At 35.1% G+C, this 15906-nt stretch overlaps 1 protein-coding gene across 4 annotated transcripts in view; it reads right to left on the bottom strand.

Annotated features, from left to right (window-relative positions):
- Positions 1-328: 328 nt before the first annotated feature.
- SLC16A7 (solute carrier family 16 member 7) overlaps positions 329-15906 on the bottom strand; it is an 86920-nt gene continuing 71342 nt past the window's right edge. For all 4 annotated transcript variants that reach the window (XM_048065360.2, XM_048065359.2, XM_066992368.1 and 1 more), the window contains 3 exons: positions 13063-13206; positions 10684-11496; positions 329-8090 (listed from right to left, as the gene is read on the bottom strand). In XM_048065360.2, coding sequence (XP_047921317.1) covers positions 7819-8090; positions 10684-11496; positions 13063-13206 — 1229 coding nt within the window. In that variant the 3' untranslated portion in view covers positions 329-7818. The remainder of the gene's footprint in view (positions 8091-10683; positions 11497-13062; positions 13207-15906) is intronic.

The following is a 15906-nucleotide window of genomic DNA, read 5'->3' as shown; positions in this document are numbered from 1 at the left end:
AAAATTTTTAGTTCTGTTTCTGTATGCAAATACAAGTGATTTTGAGATCCTAGCTAAATCTGAATAGTGACTCTATGAATATATCTATGAATATCTGCACATTTTAAAATTGCAAAACATTTACTACTAAAAAAATAAATAATTAAAAACAGAAGCTCTTACATTTTCAGAAACTTTACATGGAAATTTTATTTTAATTTCTCTCTCTCTTTTTTTTTTTAATTGCTTATCATACACATTTTTTCCTTGTACTTTTCCATAAATATATATGGACAAACTGGACATTAGACACTAGTATAGGCCTAGAATAAAGGTTCATGAGCAAGAATGCATATAATTACAATTTAATGCAGTGCATAAGCATTTTACAGGGTTAATATACATTATGAACAATGAATTTTGTCAGGTCAAAAATGCATTTGGCATGTAGAAAGAGAATGTTATCATCCACCCAGATCTCTTTGGAACATAAATAGCACCTCTAGCTAATAAATGATTGTCAAAACAAAACAAAACAAAAAGCCTAGCCAATATATTCAAGTAAAAACCATACAGTGTTGCGAAATACAAAAAGAAAAAAATTTGTTAGTCAACAACAATGGCTACTGCATGTTGAATTATTGCATAGCAATACCAAGTTCTATTGGTAGATTGTAGACATGGTGAACTTTCCACGTAAGCGGTAAGCAGAAAATACACCTATGTCACACTTAAGGAAAGGTATTTATTTAAGTGCTTTATGTACCACTCTGAAAATTTTCTCAAAAAAGCTTTAAGGTAGAACGTTTTAAGAGTCAGAGACAAATGTAGACATTTCACTGACTTGCCTACTTGCAGACAAAATAAAAACAAAATGTGGAAAAGATACAAAAAATTGTCAGGTTTTTTATAGCCTCGTGTTCTGGAGAGTTTCCCATAATAATTTTATGGGAGTATTGTTTGCAGGGCCTTCGGTATCCTCATTTTCCATAGTTTTTACAAAAGTATCATGTCCATCAATATTTCATATGATCTTGACCTACATACTACAACAGAAAAAAATCAGTCTACATTTTACAGTCTATTCAGAGATCAAGTAGATAATACTTTCACAGCAAAACCAACCAACCAACATCTCTACAATGGAGGATTTCTGCAGTCTAACAACAATGAAAATTCTCAATTATTTTAAGCCAACTTTGAAGTGAGTCATGATTGACATATCAGTGTTATGGAATATTTCAGTTTTCTGAATGAATTTTTAATATAAATGAAACCACCAGAAACTGAGAAATAATAAAATATACTCTTGTAGAAAACATTTAAAATTTTCTGTCATTTGCTGCAGTCTTTTATCTGTTTACAAATACGTTTATCAGGCACAGTATGCAACTTACTCTAAAACATTATATATATTTTATATACACACAAATATATATAATATATATAAATTAGAGTTGTATATATAGGGGAATACATATATACACACATACACACGTGTGCGTCTATATTCCCTTATATATATATATATTAATATGTACATTCCAAAAGACACAAACTAATTGCTCTGGAAAGAAAAACAGGGAAAAATAAAATAAAATAAAATAAAATAAAAAGGATTTTAAACTGTTGAAGGAAGGCTTGAAAGGAAATAGATAATTTCCTTAGGGGTTGAACAGATTTGATCAGATATATATTCAAATATATCCCCTATATTTATAATCTACATTCAGAATGTATTTTGTTTTGTTTTTGTTTATTTACAGACTATTAAAACAATACATATTGTGCGTTAACTTAGGAACTGATTCATTAGGAATATTATGCAGGGATAGCTAAATTTGCCAGTTGCAACAAATCCTGCATTTGCTGTTTTATATCTGACATTCCTGAGATTTGATATGGAGAAAATAAGGCTGAAGCCTCCACTGAAGCCAGATCATTTCCAATGTTTCATAAAGTTCTTTCACTTTGATAGTTTGTTTATGTTGGCTTCAGTGGACTCTGTACTAGGTCCTAGAAGGCAAGAATGGTTTGCGGACTAAAAAGAGTATCTTTGAAGAAACAATCATCTCTGTTTTTGTAAAGAAGATATGAACAACAATCATTTTTCCTTGGCCCCAGTGCAATGTTTTGTGATCATCTTCCCCAACTACCCCACAAAGGGAAAGAAAGTTAAAATTCTGTATGACTCCCAAATCAAATAATTTTATTTATTTATTTTTAGGGGTGACGAAGAATGTGAAGTATTCTGTAATACTTTTTAAAACTCTGTGGATGTGTTAATGATGTAATGTCTCCATTTAGTTGATTTCATTAATTCAGATATCGGGGAAAAAAAAAAAAAAAAAAGGGCAGCATCATCTCACAGAAAGGGCAGTAGACTTTGGATACTTAAATGACACTTTTTACACTTTTTTTTCTTTTTCTTTTAATGACACTTTGAATTTTTACACCAGCTCAGTAATGTAAAAACTATACCAGTATGGCTTAAGTCTTCATACTTACTAAAAACTATTCCAATTGATTCAAAGAATTTGGTCATCAGTATGCACTGCCTTAGAATATAATAGAATATAACTGTAAGCCAAAAATATTGGCGAGACTTTACAATAATCTGTATGTTTTACCACTATGCTTTTGTTAGCTGTATTCTTCCAGGGTCATACAAGTCTCCAAACTGTAATTGAGAGGTAGATGACAGAGAAAAAAATGAATTGCAAAATAATAACATGCAATTTATGTTGAAATTATATAGCAATACTTATGCAAATTGTGATTTAAAAGGTGTCTATACATGCAAAGGCTTTTAAAGTATACATGCACAAATATCAGAAAAGTACCCGCTCCCCCAAAAAATCCAGAGAGCCTTGTTAAAATTGATGTCATCTCTGATAATAATAAGTATTTTTAAAAATTCCCTTTATATCCCTCATTGCGAGTAGAAAAATAGTAATCTATAGGGAAACTAACAAAAATTGCCAGTTTTGTTTTAGGCAAAATTGTCAGTATCAGTTACAGCAAGTTCATCTAAAAAAAAATGGTAATTTGCTTTGTTTAATGAAATCCTGATGACTGCACCCAATTTAGCTATGTTGTATCTGTAGCTTACCAAATATCTGAATAATACCTCCCCACAACCATATAGACCTGAAAGTAGCAAGTGGAAAACATTACTCAGGCAATTGATGAAAGACAACGAAAAGAAAGCATTTAACAAAAGTCACTACATGCCAGGTCCGAGATCTTTGTGTCACATCAGAATGGAAAATTGGGGGTGGGGAGAACCTTCAAGAGCAATGAGAGTGGAAATGAAATTATAAAAATTGCAATTAGGTATGCATTTCTAATGGGAAATAAAATCAGTACGATTTCTACATTGGTAAAACTAAGTGAGATTAATCCTACTTCTTAAGTGAGTATAAGATGCATTGTTGCTTCATGGAATCTTTATGAATAGTTGCAAAAAACATTTGAAACTTCTCATTTGCCAGCACAGCTTGTGACTCTTTACAGACTTCTCTGGAAGAAACAATTATGTACACACTGTCAAGTGTTGTTTTTTTTTTAAGTACACTGGATGCTGGCATGAAAAAAAAAATAATTAAAATTAATGTGAATTTTGAGTCATGAAGTCAGTGAAATTGCTGTCATTAACTTCAGTACCAAGAAACATTGAATTTATTCTCATAAGGAGAAAGTAAATAAAAAAAAAAAAAAAAAAAAATCTATTTGAAGATAACTTTTTCCAAAACAGTTCACAAATCACACTCCTGAAATAAAAGTATTGCAGTCTAACTACTTATGCTACAACATTTCTTACAAAAAAAATACTTTTGTGAACTTGAGGGAGATACAGAACTGGTAACAACTGCAAGCACAGTTGAATGGTGAGAGGTGGCACGGGTGAACGTTTGTTCTTGAACAAGTACTGAGAATTATTGGTGAGAAGTCTTTCTCCAGAGTTGGAAAGGGCAATGCAGAAGAACCCTCCAGCTACTAGAGAAGTATGCTGTCAAAAAAACCTAAAGAGATAAAAGTACCTGGATATGTACTCTGAAAGTGTTTGAAATTTAACCTTGATGTTAAAAAGGAAAAATATGATTGATGTAGGTTGATCAATCTCCTTTCCTACCAATTTTAAGATTATGGCATTACTTGATTGATCAGATACAATTAAGATGATAATTTAACTCAGTGACACTATGGCAGAGGTTTGAAGAGGCTGAAGTATAAAGGAGATTAAGACCAACTCAGGATTTGCTTGCATTGACTGACAGAGACTACAGACTCCGTACTGCCTAACAGATGCATGTGGTACATCTTCAAATTTGAGAGCACATTTCTTGATTGTAGGGCAGAGGCATTTCTTAATCTTGACCCTGCAGTGGTCCACACTGGAGACTGAGGTAACTTAAAGAAACTAGGAGGATTTAGAGAGACAGTGTATTACCCAGGTCTCATTCTGAAAGCAGAATTATGATGAAATGATATGCAGTAAAAATTAGTGCTAGTAAGAATGATATTCAGCGGGTTGTAAGCAAGTTATACTCATTTTGAGACTTTGCTGCTTAGTATAGAATTGATGCAAGGCTATTTGTTATTATTATTACTTTTAGAAATAAGACCTACATATTCAAAGCAATTGCCTCTTTAGAACCTGTTACTTGGAAGACATATTTTTTTAATTCCAGGCAGTTTTTGCATAGATATGGTTCCAATCTTCTTCATCCCACTCTGGATTCAGAATTCCATAATACTCATAGAATGGCTCGGGTTGGAAGGGACCTCAAAGATCATGTAGTTCCAACCCCCTGCCATAGGAAGGGATGCCCCCACTAGATCAGGTTGCTCAGGGCCTCTATATCAAGTGTATTCTGATTTTTTTTTTTGTTTTGTTGCCAGTTTTAAGAGGAAAATAATGAAAGAGGTGTAAGGAAATGTTTCACTTGAGTCAGTTCACACTTTATATTGTTTCAGTCGCTTGCTACATCATTTTACCTTATTATATGATTAAAAATTGTATATTGGTGAGTGGTGGTGAAGCAGCTCTTTCATTCCTAACATAATTGACTGGTAATAAAAGAGCAGGAGCTCTGCAGAGGGTTGTGTTTATATAAATTTTGATTTCCTCTGAGACAGTAACATCATTTTTGTTACTCATGGTCAGGTGTGTCTATGGCTCAAAGAAGCTTGTTTTTCCCTTATTTCCTATGCCACGTGTATTCTGCAATCCTACAGAGAACAGGTTAGTTGCCTGCATGTTTCCTAAGAGCCTTTTTGCCTTTTTTTTATCATCTTTCTTCTGAGTCTCTTCTTTACCCAACAGCAACATTTAACAGGCTTAAATCAAAAGATGACACTTGCTGTCTTCTACCCTGTATTTTTAATCATTTTTTTATTTTTTTTATTTTTTTCCAAAGAGATAATGAGCACCTCAGTCATTTTGGCTCTGCCTCTATATTCAACTCCTTTCAAATAATCTCTGCCTTCCTACCACTTGCTGTCAAGAACAGAAAGAACAGAGTGATGTTCCTGATGACTACTCTTTAGCTGAAGTTTCAGTTCATCTTTTGCAATCCAACATTTATAACTGATATTCCTAACTGTATGAAAGCTTAGTGTTTATGAAACTCTTCCTCTCTTTCTGATTCTGGGCATGTAGGGCCTTCACAGACTGGATCCTGGAATTCACCCATTAAGTCCATATAGCCAAAACCAGAGAAATGCTTTTACCTCATGGGGTGTTGGCAGGACTACATCTTGGAAAGAGGTGCAATGTATTTATTTCTTCTCTGAAACAGAGGGTTGTCAAAGGAACTGGAATTTTACTGAGATTAAATCATTCTCCTTTACACAGTTCACTGCTCAACTCTGAGCATGTAACCCTTATTTTCTCCCAAAACTCTGAAATGCAACTATTTTCTTGCTGGTGTACCTACACAACTTGTAGGAGGTGTTTCATTTTCCTGCACATAATTAGGTAAAGACATTTATTTCTGTACCATGTTGCCAGTAGATTCGTGATGTCTCTTCCCCAAAATTGCTGAGATAATGAAAAAGATCAGCACTACTGTGGAAAATCATAGCAAATATGATGATAACCCTGCAAAACAGAGGCAAGCACTATCAATATTTTTAGAAAAAAAAAAAAAGGAAAAAAAAAAAGAATGAAATTAATTGTATTGAACACTATTCTTAAGAAACTGCTTTCTCAAAAGCAGTAACATCTGCTAGTTTTTACTATTCTTCTTTTGTTATTGGCACTTCAAAGAGTGTTTAAAACATCTGTCAGTCCAACATATTTGCAACTTTTTGAGATTTAAAAGAGGGCTAAAATGAATGATATTATTTTTTCCTAAACTGAATGTATGTGTATCCTGCATAAACAGTGCATGTTTTAGGAATCAGACCCTTGATTTTCACAACGTCCAAAGTATTTATATACAACTCTCCAAAACAAATACCACCTTTCCTTACCTACAAATAGAATAGAAGTACTTTAATTTAATACCTTCAGAAGATTGCAATGCTAAATCATTTTTGTAAAGTAAAATTTTAGGCTTTGCTTTCCTTTACATAAAGGATGAGGAAAAATTGTGTACATTTTAATTGGTGTAAGTGAATGTGTGAAACCATAGACACAAGATCAAATACCCTTCACAAAAAACTGATATGTTGATACAAAGCTCCCAGACTGGCACTGTCAATGTGCCTTGCAGCATTCTTGTTTAAACCAGCAATATGAAAAAGAAGTAGCTTTTCACTAAATGCATGGGAAAAGGAGATGAGAACTAGTATGAAGTTACCTGTCTGCAAGGATCAGGATCAGTTAGACCTTACATCTCCTCTTAGGAGACCATCAACCGATGACTTGCCAATAAACCCAAGCATTTACACTGATGTCACTGCCATGAAACTGATTCAGGCCACAAAAGCCAAGGGTGGCCTGGATCCTTTTAACATCAGCAGGTTAAATCTAGTCAGCAGGGTTAATCTAGTCCCTGTAGAAAGAAAGCTTCACAGTCTGGTCCAGTTCCTTTGACCATACAGGAATACGCAACTGAACAAACTGATGCTCCTGTTAGCAGTGTAAATCCTGGTTCAAAATTGTTTCATTTAGGTTAGTTCAAATTAGTGAGCTGTGTTCAAATGTATCTGTTGAAGTACAACATAGCCACCTATCACAGGAGGAAATAACCTCCAGAACGTATTCTAATTCAGCTGTTTATTGCATTTTAGAGATGGTACCCACCAGTTGTTTGTCTTCCAACCTTAACTTTTACATCCATATTATAATTCTTTATACAGGCATAATGTATATTTTGATCTAGTGGGCATACAAGTGAGAAAAAAAGTTTCTATTGTGCTTCATTCAGGTACTCTTGTGTCCTTTGAAACAGACCTTTGAGCTTATATTGTTTTTTGACATAAGTGGTAAGTACAGTTTGGGCAGGTTTTTTTTTGCAGACATTAACAATAAGGATGAACAAAAAGTATCCTCCCATATAAGAGTAAAAGATACTTTTGCATTAGATGTATTTTTGAAACAAAACTGTCACTGGAAGTCTTATGTGTGGTTTACCTGACTCTTGATTGTCCAGAGTCATAGTTTGGATGGGCTCATTGCATGGAGTCACTACCTCTGTAACCTCAATTTTGTATCTCTGAAATAAATAAACTGTAGATAGTAATTTAACTTGGAGTCTTGCCATGGGGCAAAAATCTGTTCCCATCCAATATTGTGACTGATCATTATTACCAGAAAACCTGGCCTGTGTGTTGAAGGCATATTTCTAATGGAAGTCATAAATGTTGCCTTCTGAGCTACATTGCAGATTAAATATTGGTTTCTCTTTCTGAAGGATCTTCAAGAGCTTTGTCTGCTCTGCTGGCAGCATCTTCGTTCTCATTGTTTGTTAATGGTTCTGCCTCCTTCGAGTCAGTGTTCTTCTCAGCTTTCTGCTTCTCATCTTCTAACTTCTTTTCTTTTGCCAAAAGCCTATAGTTAATGGCATTGCCAATGAACAACCAGATGCTGGCCACAATCACAATCACTCCACAGACAAAATACATGTATTGATATTCACCAGTAACATCCACTAACCAACCTGGAATAGAAAAACAAGAGGAGAGAAAAGCATTTTTAGAATAGAATACTCAATATAATCCAAATATTTCTCTAGGAAAATATTTATATCTGGCCTGGTTTTGAAGTTGGAGCAGAAAAGCATTTTCAATGCATTCAAATTCTATAGAACACAGAGTGGACCTCTAACAAAACCTGTATTGGTTAAACTACCAATTGTCACTGGAATCAAACACAACAATAAAATATTGAAGAATGAAATAAGTAAAGCTTAATGAATAATGATAGACAGTTTCAGTTCTTTCATTTTCATTCTTTCATTGTCTTACTATTTTATTCACCTCCTAATTTTGTTTCCTATTGTTTTGGAGTGACTGTCTGACACTCACAGAAGCTGCATACAGACAATAGGATGAGGAGGAATGTGCCTTCTTAGGCTGCTGTCACTGTGAATCAAGTGCTTGCTTTTCATTTTTATTTTCCAGTGAGTGGTGAAAGAGATAGAAAGGCTTGTCCCTTCAGCCATCATCTTCAGCTGCTGAGTTTTGATGAAGCCTGTACCTTAAAATTATATTAACAATTCTCAGATTAGTTTGGTCACAACAAGGAAAATAAAATCTAAGTGTGGTTCCACTTTATGAGCCATTCTTTCTGATTTTTCCAACTCCCTAATCAACATTTGTACATACCCAAGTATTTAGCTCTGAACTCAGCTACACTAGCACTGAAATTCAAAAGATAACCTGTCCATTACAATGTATCTATTTAGATGCTTTTACTGGGTTGCAGCCATAATGCCATAATTCACCTGAGACATATTTACAAACCATCAAATTATTTTAGTCTTTTCTTTATTTCACAAGCCTAGTATTAGGAAAAACTCAAGTAGCACTGCAAGTGTATATTTCACCTATTAGTGTAAATAGTACTATTTACCAGTTTTTATCTCTAAGCAGTCTTGCAAAACATTAAAAATGAGATTCAGCATAATATTTTAAAGGATATGAACTAGCCAAAACTGCAATTTAGCTTTTCCCCATTGTCTCTATTTAACAAAAGAAATCAATTACTCATACACTTATAGCACAAATGCATGCCTTTCAAAACATCTGCAAACCTAATATATTGAAAAATACTCACATATGCTATTGCAGCATTAGTATTAGATTTGATATCCTTAGAGTTAATATTAATATCAATTTCACAGCTGGAATGAAAAGACTGGGCTCTATAACTCACGGGCTCACTCCCCCCACTAGGTGGCATAGGAAGAGTCTGTGTGAGAAGAATGCATTTCTTCTGCCATTACCACAATGAACTCATATGTTAAAAGACAAGGAAAATACGGAATATCTTGTAGACTATTGAACATTTACTTTTACACATATTATTGTATTGAAGTAAATGGAATAGCTTTGGCTTATTTAAAATTTCACTCAAGAATGCTATTTTCATACAGATACTGAGAATAATCCTTAAAATACGTGGACGTGTGTAATGGCCTTTAGGCACATATGGTCTTGCTGACCTTTCTGGCACTGCTTATTTGTGTGTGGTGTATGTTCACAGGACTGGGAATCTCTGTATCTTTGTATTTTTTTATTGTTGGGCTTACACTGCAACACATACACACACATGTTTAACCTATACTTTTTAACAAGATTTGAGCATTTATGCCTTTAGTCTTTTATATGCTAAGAAACCTTATGATTATAAAACTCACTAACAGCATTACTAAATACTTACCAAAAAATAAACTAGCAAAGAGAAAATAATCGAAGAGAAGATGCTTTTCATCATTTTTGGTGCCAGAAGCCCCAAAATTACAAATAGCTATACGCAAAGCTATACACCTAAGTTCCTTTTGAGATCTCCTTACTTACAGTGAAAAGAGAAGTCACCAATGTTAAGAACTTCCAATCCAGGCAGGATGATTGAATCGTCTTAAACATATCTACTGGCTATAGAAACAGGCTGAACAACTGGTGATGGTTGGAGGTGTGATGTGAAGTCCATGCCAGGGCACAATGCTCCACAGCACAGCACTTGGAACCCCGCCTGGGCTGGTGAGCCTGCCCCTCTCCTTTCCAGCACCTCTCTACTGGTCTCTTCTGTCTAGATACACAAATCCTCTTCATTCAGACAAACTAAAGTTGCTACTTTAAACGTAAGCATGTGCTCTTCTAGCTGTGATGAGGTTGAAGGTTTTACTGAGATCTTCATAAAAACTGAGCAGTGGATTTGATCAATTCAGGAGAGTAAGAATTCTGCTGCTGAAAAACAAAGTGGAACTGAATACATGTAAATTAAGGCCACAAAGATAGCACTAAGTGCTATCAGGAAAGCATACATCTATCACCTGGATTTATGGGCCAGTCAAGATATGCTCTTAATCTATCTATTGCATATGCATGCAATACACCTTTAGATTTTCCCGTGGGTCTGAAACTGTGAAGTGCAAAGTTAATAGATGTAGTGCAGTGTTCCTATAGTGCATTCCTAGTCACAGAGAAAGCGTTACATAACACTAGGTACAAGTTTTATATTAATTCAATACTAAACTGCAAAGATTATGCTGTCATGTCTGGAAAAAAAATAATAAAAGAAATTCTTACCTCCTAGAGGAGGGCCTATGAGCACAGGGCAGCATTCCACAATCGTGACCAGTCCAACCGCACTGGAAAATCTGGCAGCCCCAACGAGGTCCATCAGTGTCTCAAAGAGAACACTGCTAACCATTCCAAATGCAAACCCAAAAAATACAGCATATATCACCAAGCCAGTGTAGTTTGTTGCCAGAGGACACAAGATATGACAAACGCCATTGTAGAAGACGGCAAAACTAAAAAAGTACTGGATCTTTGGCCGGATAAATTTGGAGTTTGCTACAAGTCCCATTGAAGGCCTAGCAAACATGTCTACAAAGGCTAAAATAGATAGTAAAAAAGCAGCAGAATATTCATCAATTCCCTTGTGCTTGGCATAAGGAGCCAAGAATACTATTGGAGCAAAGAAACCAATAAACATAATGACATTTCCTGACAAATAGATCAGAAACCCTCTGTGTTTGAAAAGGGATAGATCTAGGTATTTATTGATAGTTTGCCAAAAAGACTTCTTGTTGTTTTTGTGCAAGGTAGAATCTCCTGTGCCTTTTTCAACATCTTTTTTCACAGGAGGGATTGGTTTTGGTCCAACAGGTCTCATAAGTGACCCAGCCACACAGCAGTTCAAAAGAAGTCCTCCCAGAATGAGAAAGCTTCCTTTCCAGCCAAATGCATTAAAGAGAAATTGATTGAGAGGTGCCAATGTGCTCAAAAACACTGGACTTCCAGCCATGGCCAGTCCATTAGCAATGGGACGCTTTTTATAGAAATACTTGCCGATCATGGTCAAGGCAGGTTGTAAGTTGAATGCCAAACCCAGACCTAAACAACACATAAAACAAAGTATTATTGCATGCCATGCACTAAACAAAATATATCATACATCTGCCAAGCTATTTTTAAAATGATCAGTATCTAATCTAGTGATTTTCAGTGAAGATGAAAAGCAACTAGCATAAAAGAATGAAAAATACAACTTCTTCATGGCTTTCCGTGTGTGTAAATGCCAAGACTATGTCACAGTGATATTCTGTCATTTCCCCCTGTAGCATTGCAATAAAAGCCCAAATTCCTTGCTGTGTTTTAGCAATGATAGAGACAGCGGAATGACAAAGGAATGACGGTGTCAGTGCCGTGACTCTCTGTTTTTTATTTACTAAGCTATAATACAATTCTCTCGGCTCATTTCACAAAAGTTATTAAATGTCATCTCAGCTACAATGAAAGTAGGGTGAATTTAAATGCGTAAATCTCCTCACTTTATATTTCCCAGCCTATTTAAGATTGAACTTGTGTGTAAAAGTGGAATTTAAAATGGCTAATTCTTTTGGAACATGTTCAGCTCTACTTCCTCAGGTAGTGAAGTCCCCAGTAAAGGTGGAAGAGTTGCGGAAGAGGGCGACAAGTATGGGAGCTGACCACACATCCACATCAGCCAAGTGCATGAGGCCTCCAGGCCTTCTCTCCACATTAAGACGTCTAGGCAATAAAGGCTAAGTAGCTACGAAACTGCTTGATGGCACAGGAAAGAAGTATTCTTCTCCGACAGACCCATTCCTGGGCCCAGACTTTACTCTTTAACTGGGAACAAGTTTAAAATGTAGTAAATTAGAACTTTAAAAAAAAATTGAAAAAAGGAGGAATCCTTTAGGCCCAGTGTAGAGAAAGGTAAGCTGGAGCACAAGAATAAGTATTATTCATTCATTACATGCCAATATTTCACCTCTTATCTCATTTGCCTTCCTTATTCTGAGGAGATAGTTCTTTTAAGGTACTTCTGGTAAAGAGGTTATTTAATTTACTGGCTTTATGACTACTTTAGTTCATCACTTTTGGCAATATCCATGTCTTTAATGACATTTGAATAATTTTATTTGGGGTTTGACTTGGATTTTAAACAGAAAGCCATTGAGCTGAAAGTTGTCATGTTTTCTATGGGAGTATATGTATGTATAAACCTACAGAAAGCTGGGAGTGGGTTTTTGCATTTTCAATAGAATTCTGCTAGCCTCTGCCATCCAATTTGACATGTAGTGTGATTGAAAGCTAAAACAATGAATGTGAAATTCCACACAAATTACTGTAGTAAGTGCTGTCACAAGCCAATCAATTTTTATACTATAATTACAGTGAAGCATGGAACAGTGCATACATACAACATCTATTGAATAAAATTATCAGTTATTCCTGGAATATCCTATGAAATAATTTAACATCATACCAGCTAATTTAAAAAATTAGGTAGTTCAGCTAGCTAAAGTGAACTGATCTTGCTACCTTCTTGTTTTGCATTTGTACAATGCCTTGCACAGTGGGTTCTTGCTCAGTAAGGTAAAACAGCATTAGAAAAAATAAAATATAGTAACACATTTTAAGGAACACTCTTACCTCCAACGACCCCAATACATAGATAAAGCTCCAAGACGCTATTGCAGAAAGAGGAAGCAATCATGCCAAATGAACACAGGATACCCCCTGCTATCATAACTGGCCGGCTACCATACTTATTGACCAAAATGCTGCTTATGGGACCTGTTGGTAGAAAGAAAAAAACATTAGCAGGTAACAAGTAACTCCATCATACGTGTCATTTTCTTCAGGATATGTTGGAATGTCTTACTATTCCATCCTACAAAATGTTTAGCTGTTTCTATACCAATTTGTTGAACAAAAACTGTTTGCGGACACACGAGCCTGGACATGGATATATATACTGCCTCCATGGCAATATAAATATTGATTAGTCATGGAGATGGATCAAAAGATTAAAGACATCAGACAAGCAAGAGGGATTGTTACAGTTCACAAGGAATCAATACTGAGATCAGTCAATGGAGGTTTTGAAAGTGCAAGGACTGAAGAATTTCACATATGAGACGGATATCGAAACTCCACTTAACAGAGCAGAGGGAATCTCCAGGCAAGCAAACTAACAGATCTTGTTGATACTGTAGCATGTCTTGGACCCCTACTTAAAACTACACATAGACTTACAAACACCGTCAAATGAGAATGTAAATCTCTGGCCCCTGAGGCTCATTTCCCTTACCTGACCCAGAGAGGAGCATTAAGGGGCAGTAAAATGACTATAGGCTGTCTGAGAAAATCTAAGATGTGGTTTAGCAAAAAGACCTATAAACTTTAAAAATATTGCTACAAGTCTGTTTTTCAGTTTCAACTGCAGTTCAGTTTATAGTGTAATTATGTCCACACTAAACAAACAGCTAGTGTGCAATTTAGCATGACATGCATTATATGTTTTTTAAACGACCGTGACTAGAATAGATGGCATGCTACATATCAAGATTAAGAGGTTGTCAAAGCTTTTTAGGTAAACCTGCACACCATCTGATTGCACTATATTTGACCCAAACCATTATGAATAGTCCTGTTTTTACAGTAACTAAACTTACTCAATTCAAAAATTAAAAAAAAAAAAAGTAATAAAAACTAATACATTTCAAATATAAAACGGGTAGCTGGCATAAACTGGAGAGCCAAGCACTGAACCTGATTTCACTGCAAAACAGTTTTAAATCTCTCTCTATAAATATATTACTATTTAGGAATAAATACCAGAGTTTCCATGATGCAAAGAAGCCAAATTCCAACAAATTTAAGAATGTGCGCTTCATAGGTACACTGTCATTTTAGACTCCATTGCTTGAATTGCTTTAAATATATTAAATTACTATATCTACAACAAAAGTCTTAAGCATACTCCAGATGATCAAAATTTAGCTTTCTTCCTTAAGGAAATAAGCTTCTACCATAGTGTTGCCCTGTGCCTGTCCCCCTTTTGTGAATCCAGAGGTCAGTTTGAAATTAACTTGACTGACAAACTTTTCAGCTTGACTGACTGAACATTTCAAGTTCTAATTTACTACAAGATTTCAGTGATGTTTAGATCTTACAATCTGTGCATTCATTCAATAGTATAGGTCCCAAGGAGCCCGGGGTCCTAGGGAAGCCTCTGTTAATGAAAGGGCAGCACAGACACTGGGAAATGTACTCAACGCTGCCCAAGTAAAAGCACTGTATGTAAAAGCACTTTACCTTCTTGCCCTGGCAGCTGGGCAAGGCTGATAGGCGGGGGCATGGATGATAAAATAGATGGCTATTTTACTGGGAAGGTAAAAGATACTCAAAGTGAGGGTGTTAGGGCTCATCTTGAAGACATATAAAACAAGAGAGCAGGCCCTGTTAGCTCTGCTGCTCACTGAATTCTAGGTTAAGCATAACTGTGTGTATTGAAACCAACAAACAGAATCCCACAGCACAGAATGACCCACCAAATATATAATAGCCCAGAGATTTAATAAAAGATTTTAAATCACATAAGAAGCACCAAAACATTTAGCTGACATGACACCTTACAGAGATACCCGACACTTTTTTATTTCTCCTTGAAGAACTACTACTTTCATTTCTACCAAGAAGAACTGTAGTGAGGTGGGGTTTCTCCCTGGAAGGTGTATGCAGAAGGCAGTGAAAGATGAAGGACTGACAACTTATGTTCAGAGCACTTGCTAAAAGCACCATTCTTACCTCTTGTCTTAATAAACTTGTGCACCTATAACTACACATAAGGATAATTTCGATCATCAATTTTTCAATAAAGATATGTTTGGACAATTGGTAGTTTGGCCCATGTTTGAATTAGATAGAAAGCCCTTTTAAAATACATGAATGGTATAAATATATTCTCTGGGTCAAGGAAAAAAACAAACAAACAAACTTTTAATTCAACTCTCTTTAACTAAAAGTAAAATGTTTCATCCCAATATCAATGATATTCAATATTATTTCAATATTATTGAAAAAAAGATGAATTTTAATGTAATTTCCTGACAGAAAAAGTTTAATTTTTCTCATTGCTAATCGCAGTAACAGTATTTCACTTCAAACATTCCAAAATAATTATTTTTTATTATTTTCAAGATCCTTTTCTTATGATGAGATGGAAGTACTTCTAAAATTGATCTGAGCACATGAACATTTTTTTTAGTATTTGTTAATATTTTGACCTCCCCTCAAATTATGGCAGTATTAAATGTTGCCTTTCTGTACTCATACTTAAAATGTTCCTTACCTCATCCTTAGAGAAGAAAAAAAATCTACAAAAGAGGCATGACAATAGGAATATTTGGCCATACTATTTACAGATTTATTCACCACAGGCAGCACATTGAATTGTACCTTTATGTAAGTACTTAGGAAATTATCCAGATA

Source organism: Anser cygnoides, chromosome 1 (assembly GCF_040182565.1).
Source record: "Anser cygnoides isolate HZ-2024a breed goose chromosome 1, Taihu_goose_T2T_genome, whole genome shotgun sequence".
NCBI classification, from domain to species: domain Eukaryota; kingdom Metazoa; phylum Chordata; class Aves; order Anseriformes; family Anatidae; genus Anser; species Anser cygnoides.
The sequence above is the reverse complement of the archived record's forward strand: the minus strand, read 5'-3'. Positions and strand labels throughout refer to the sequence as shown.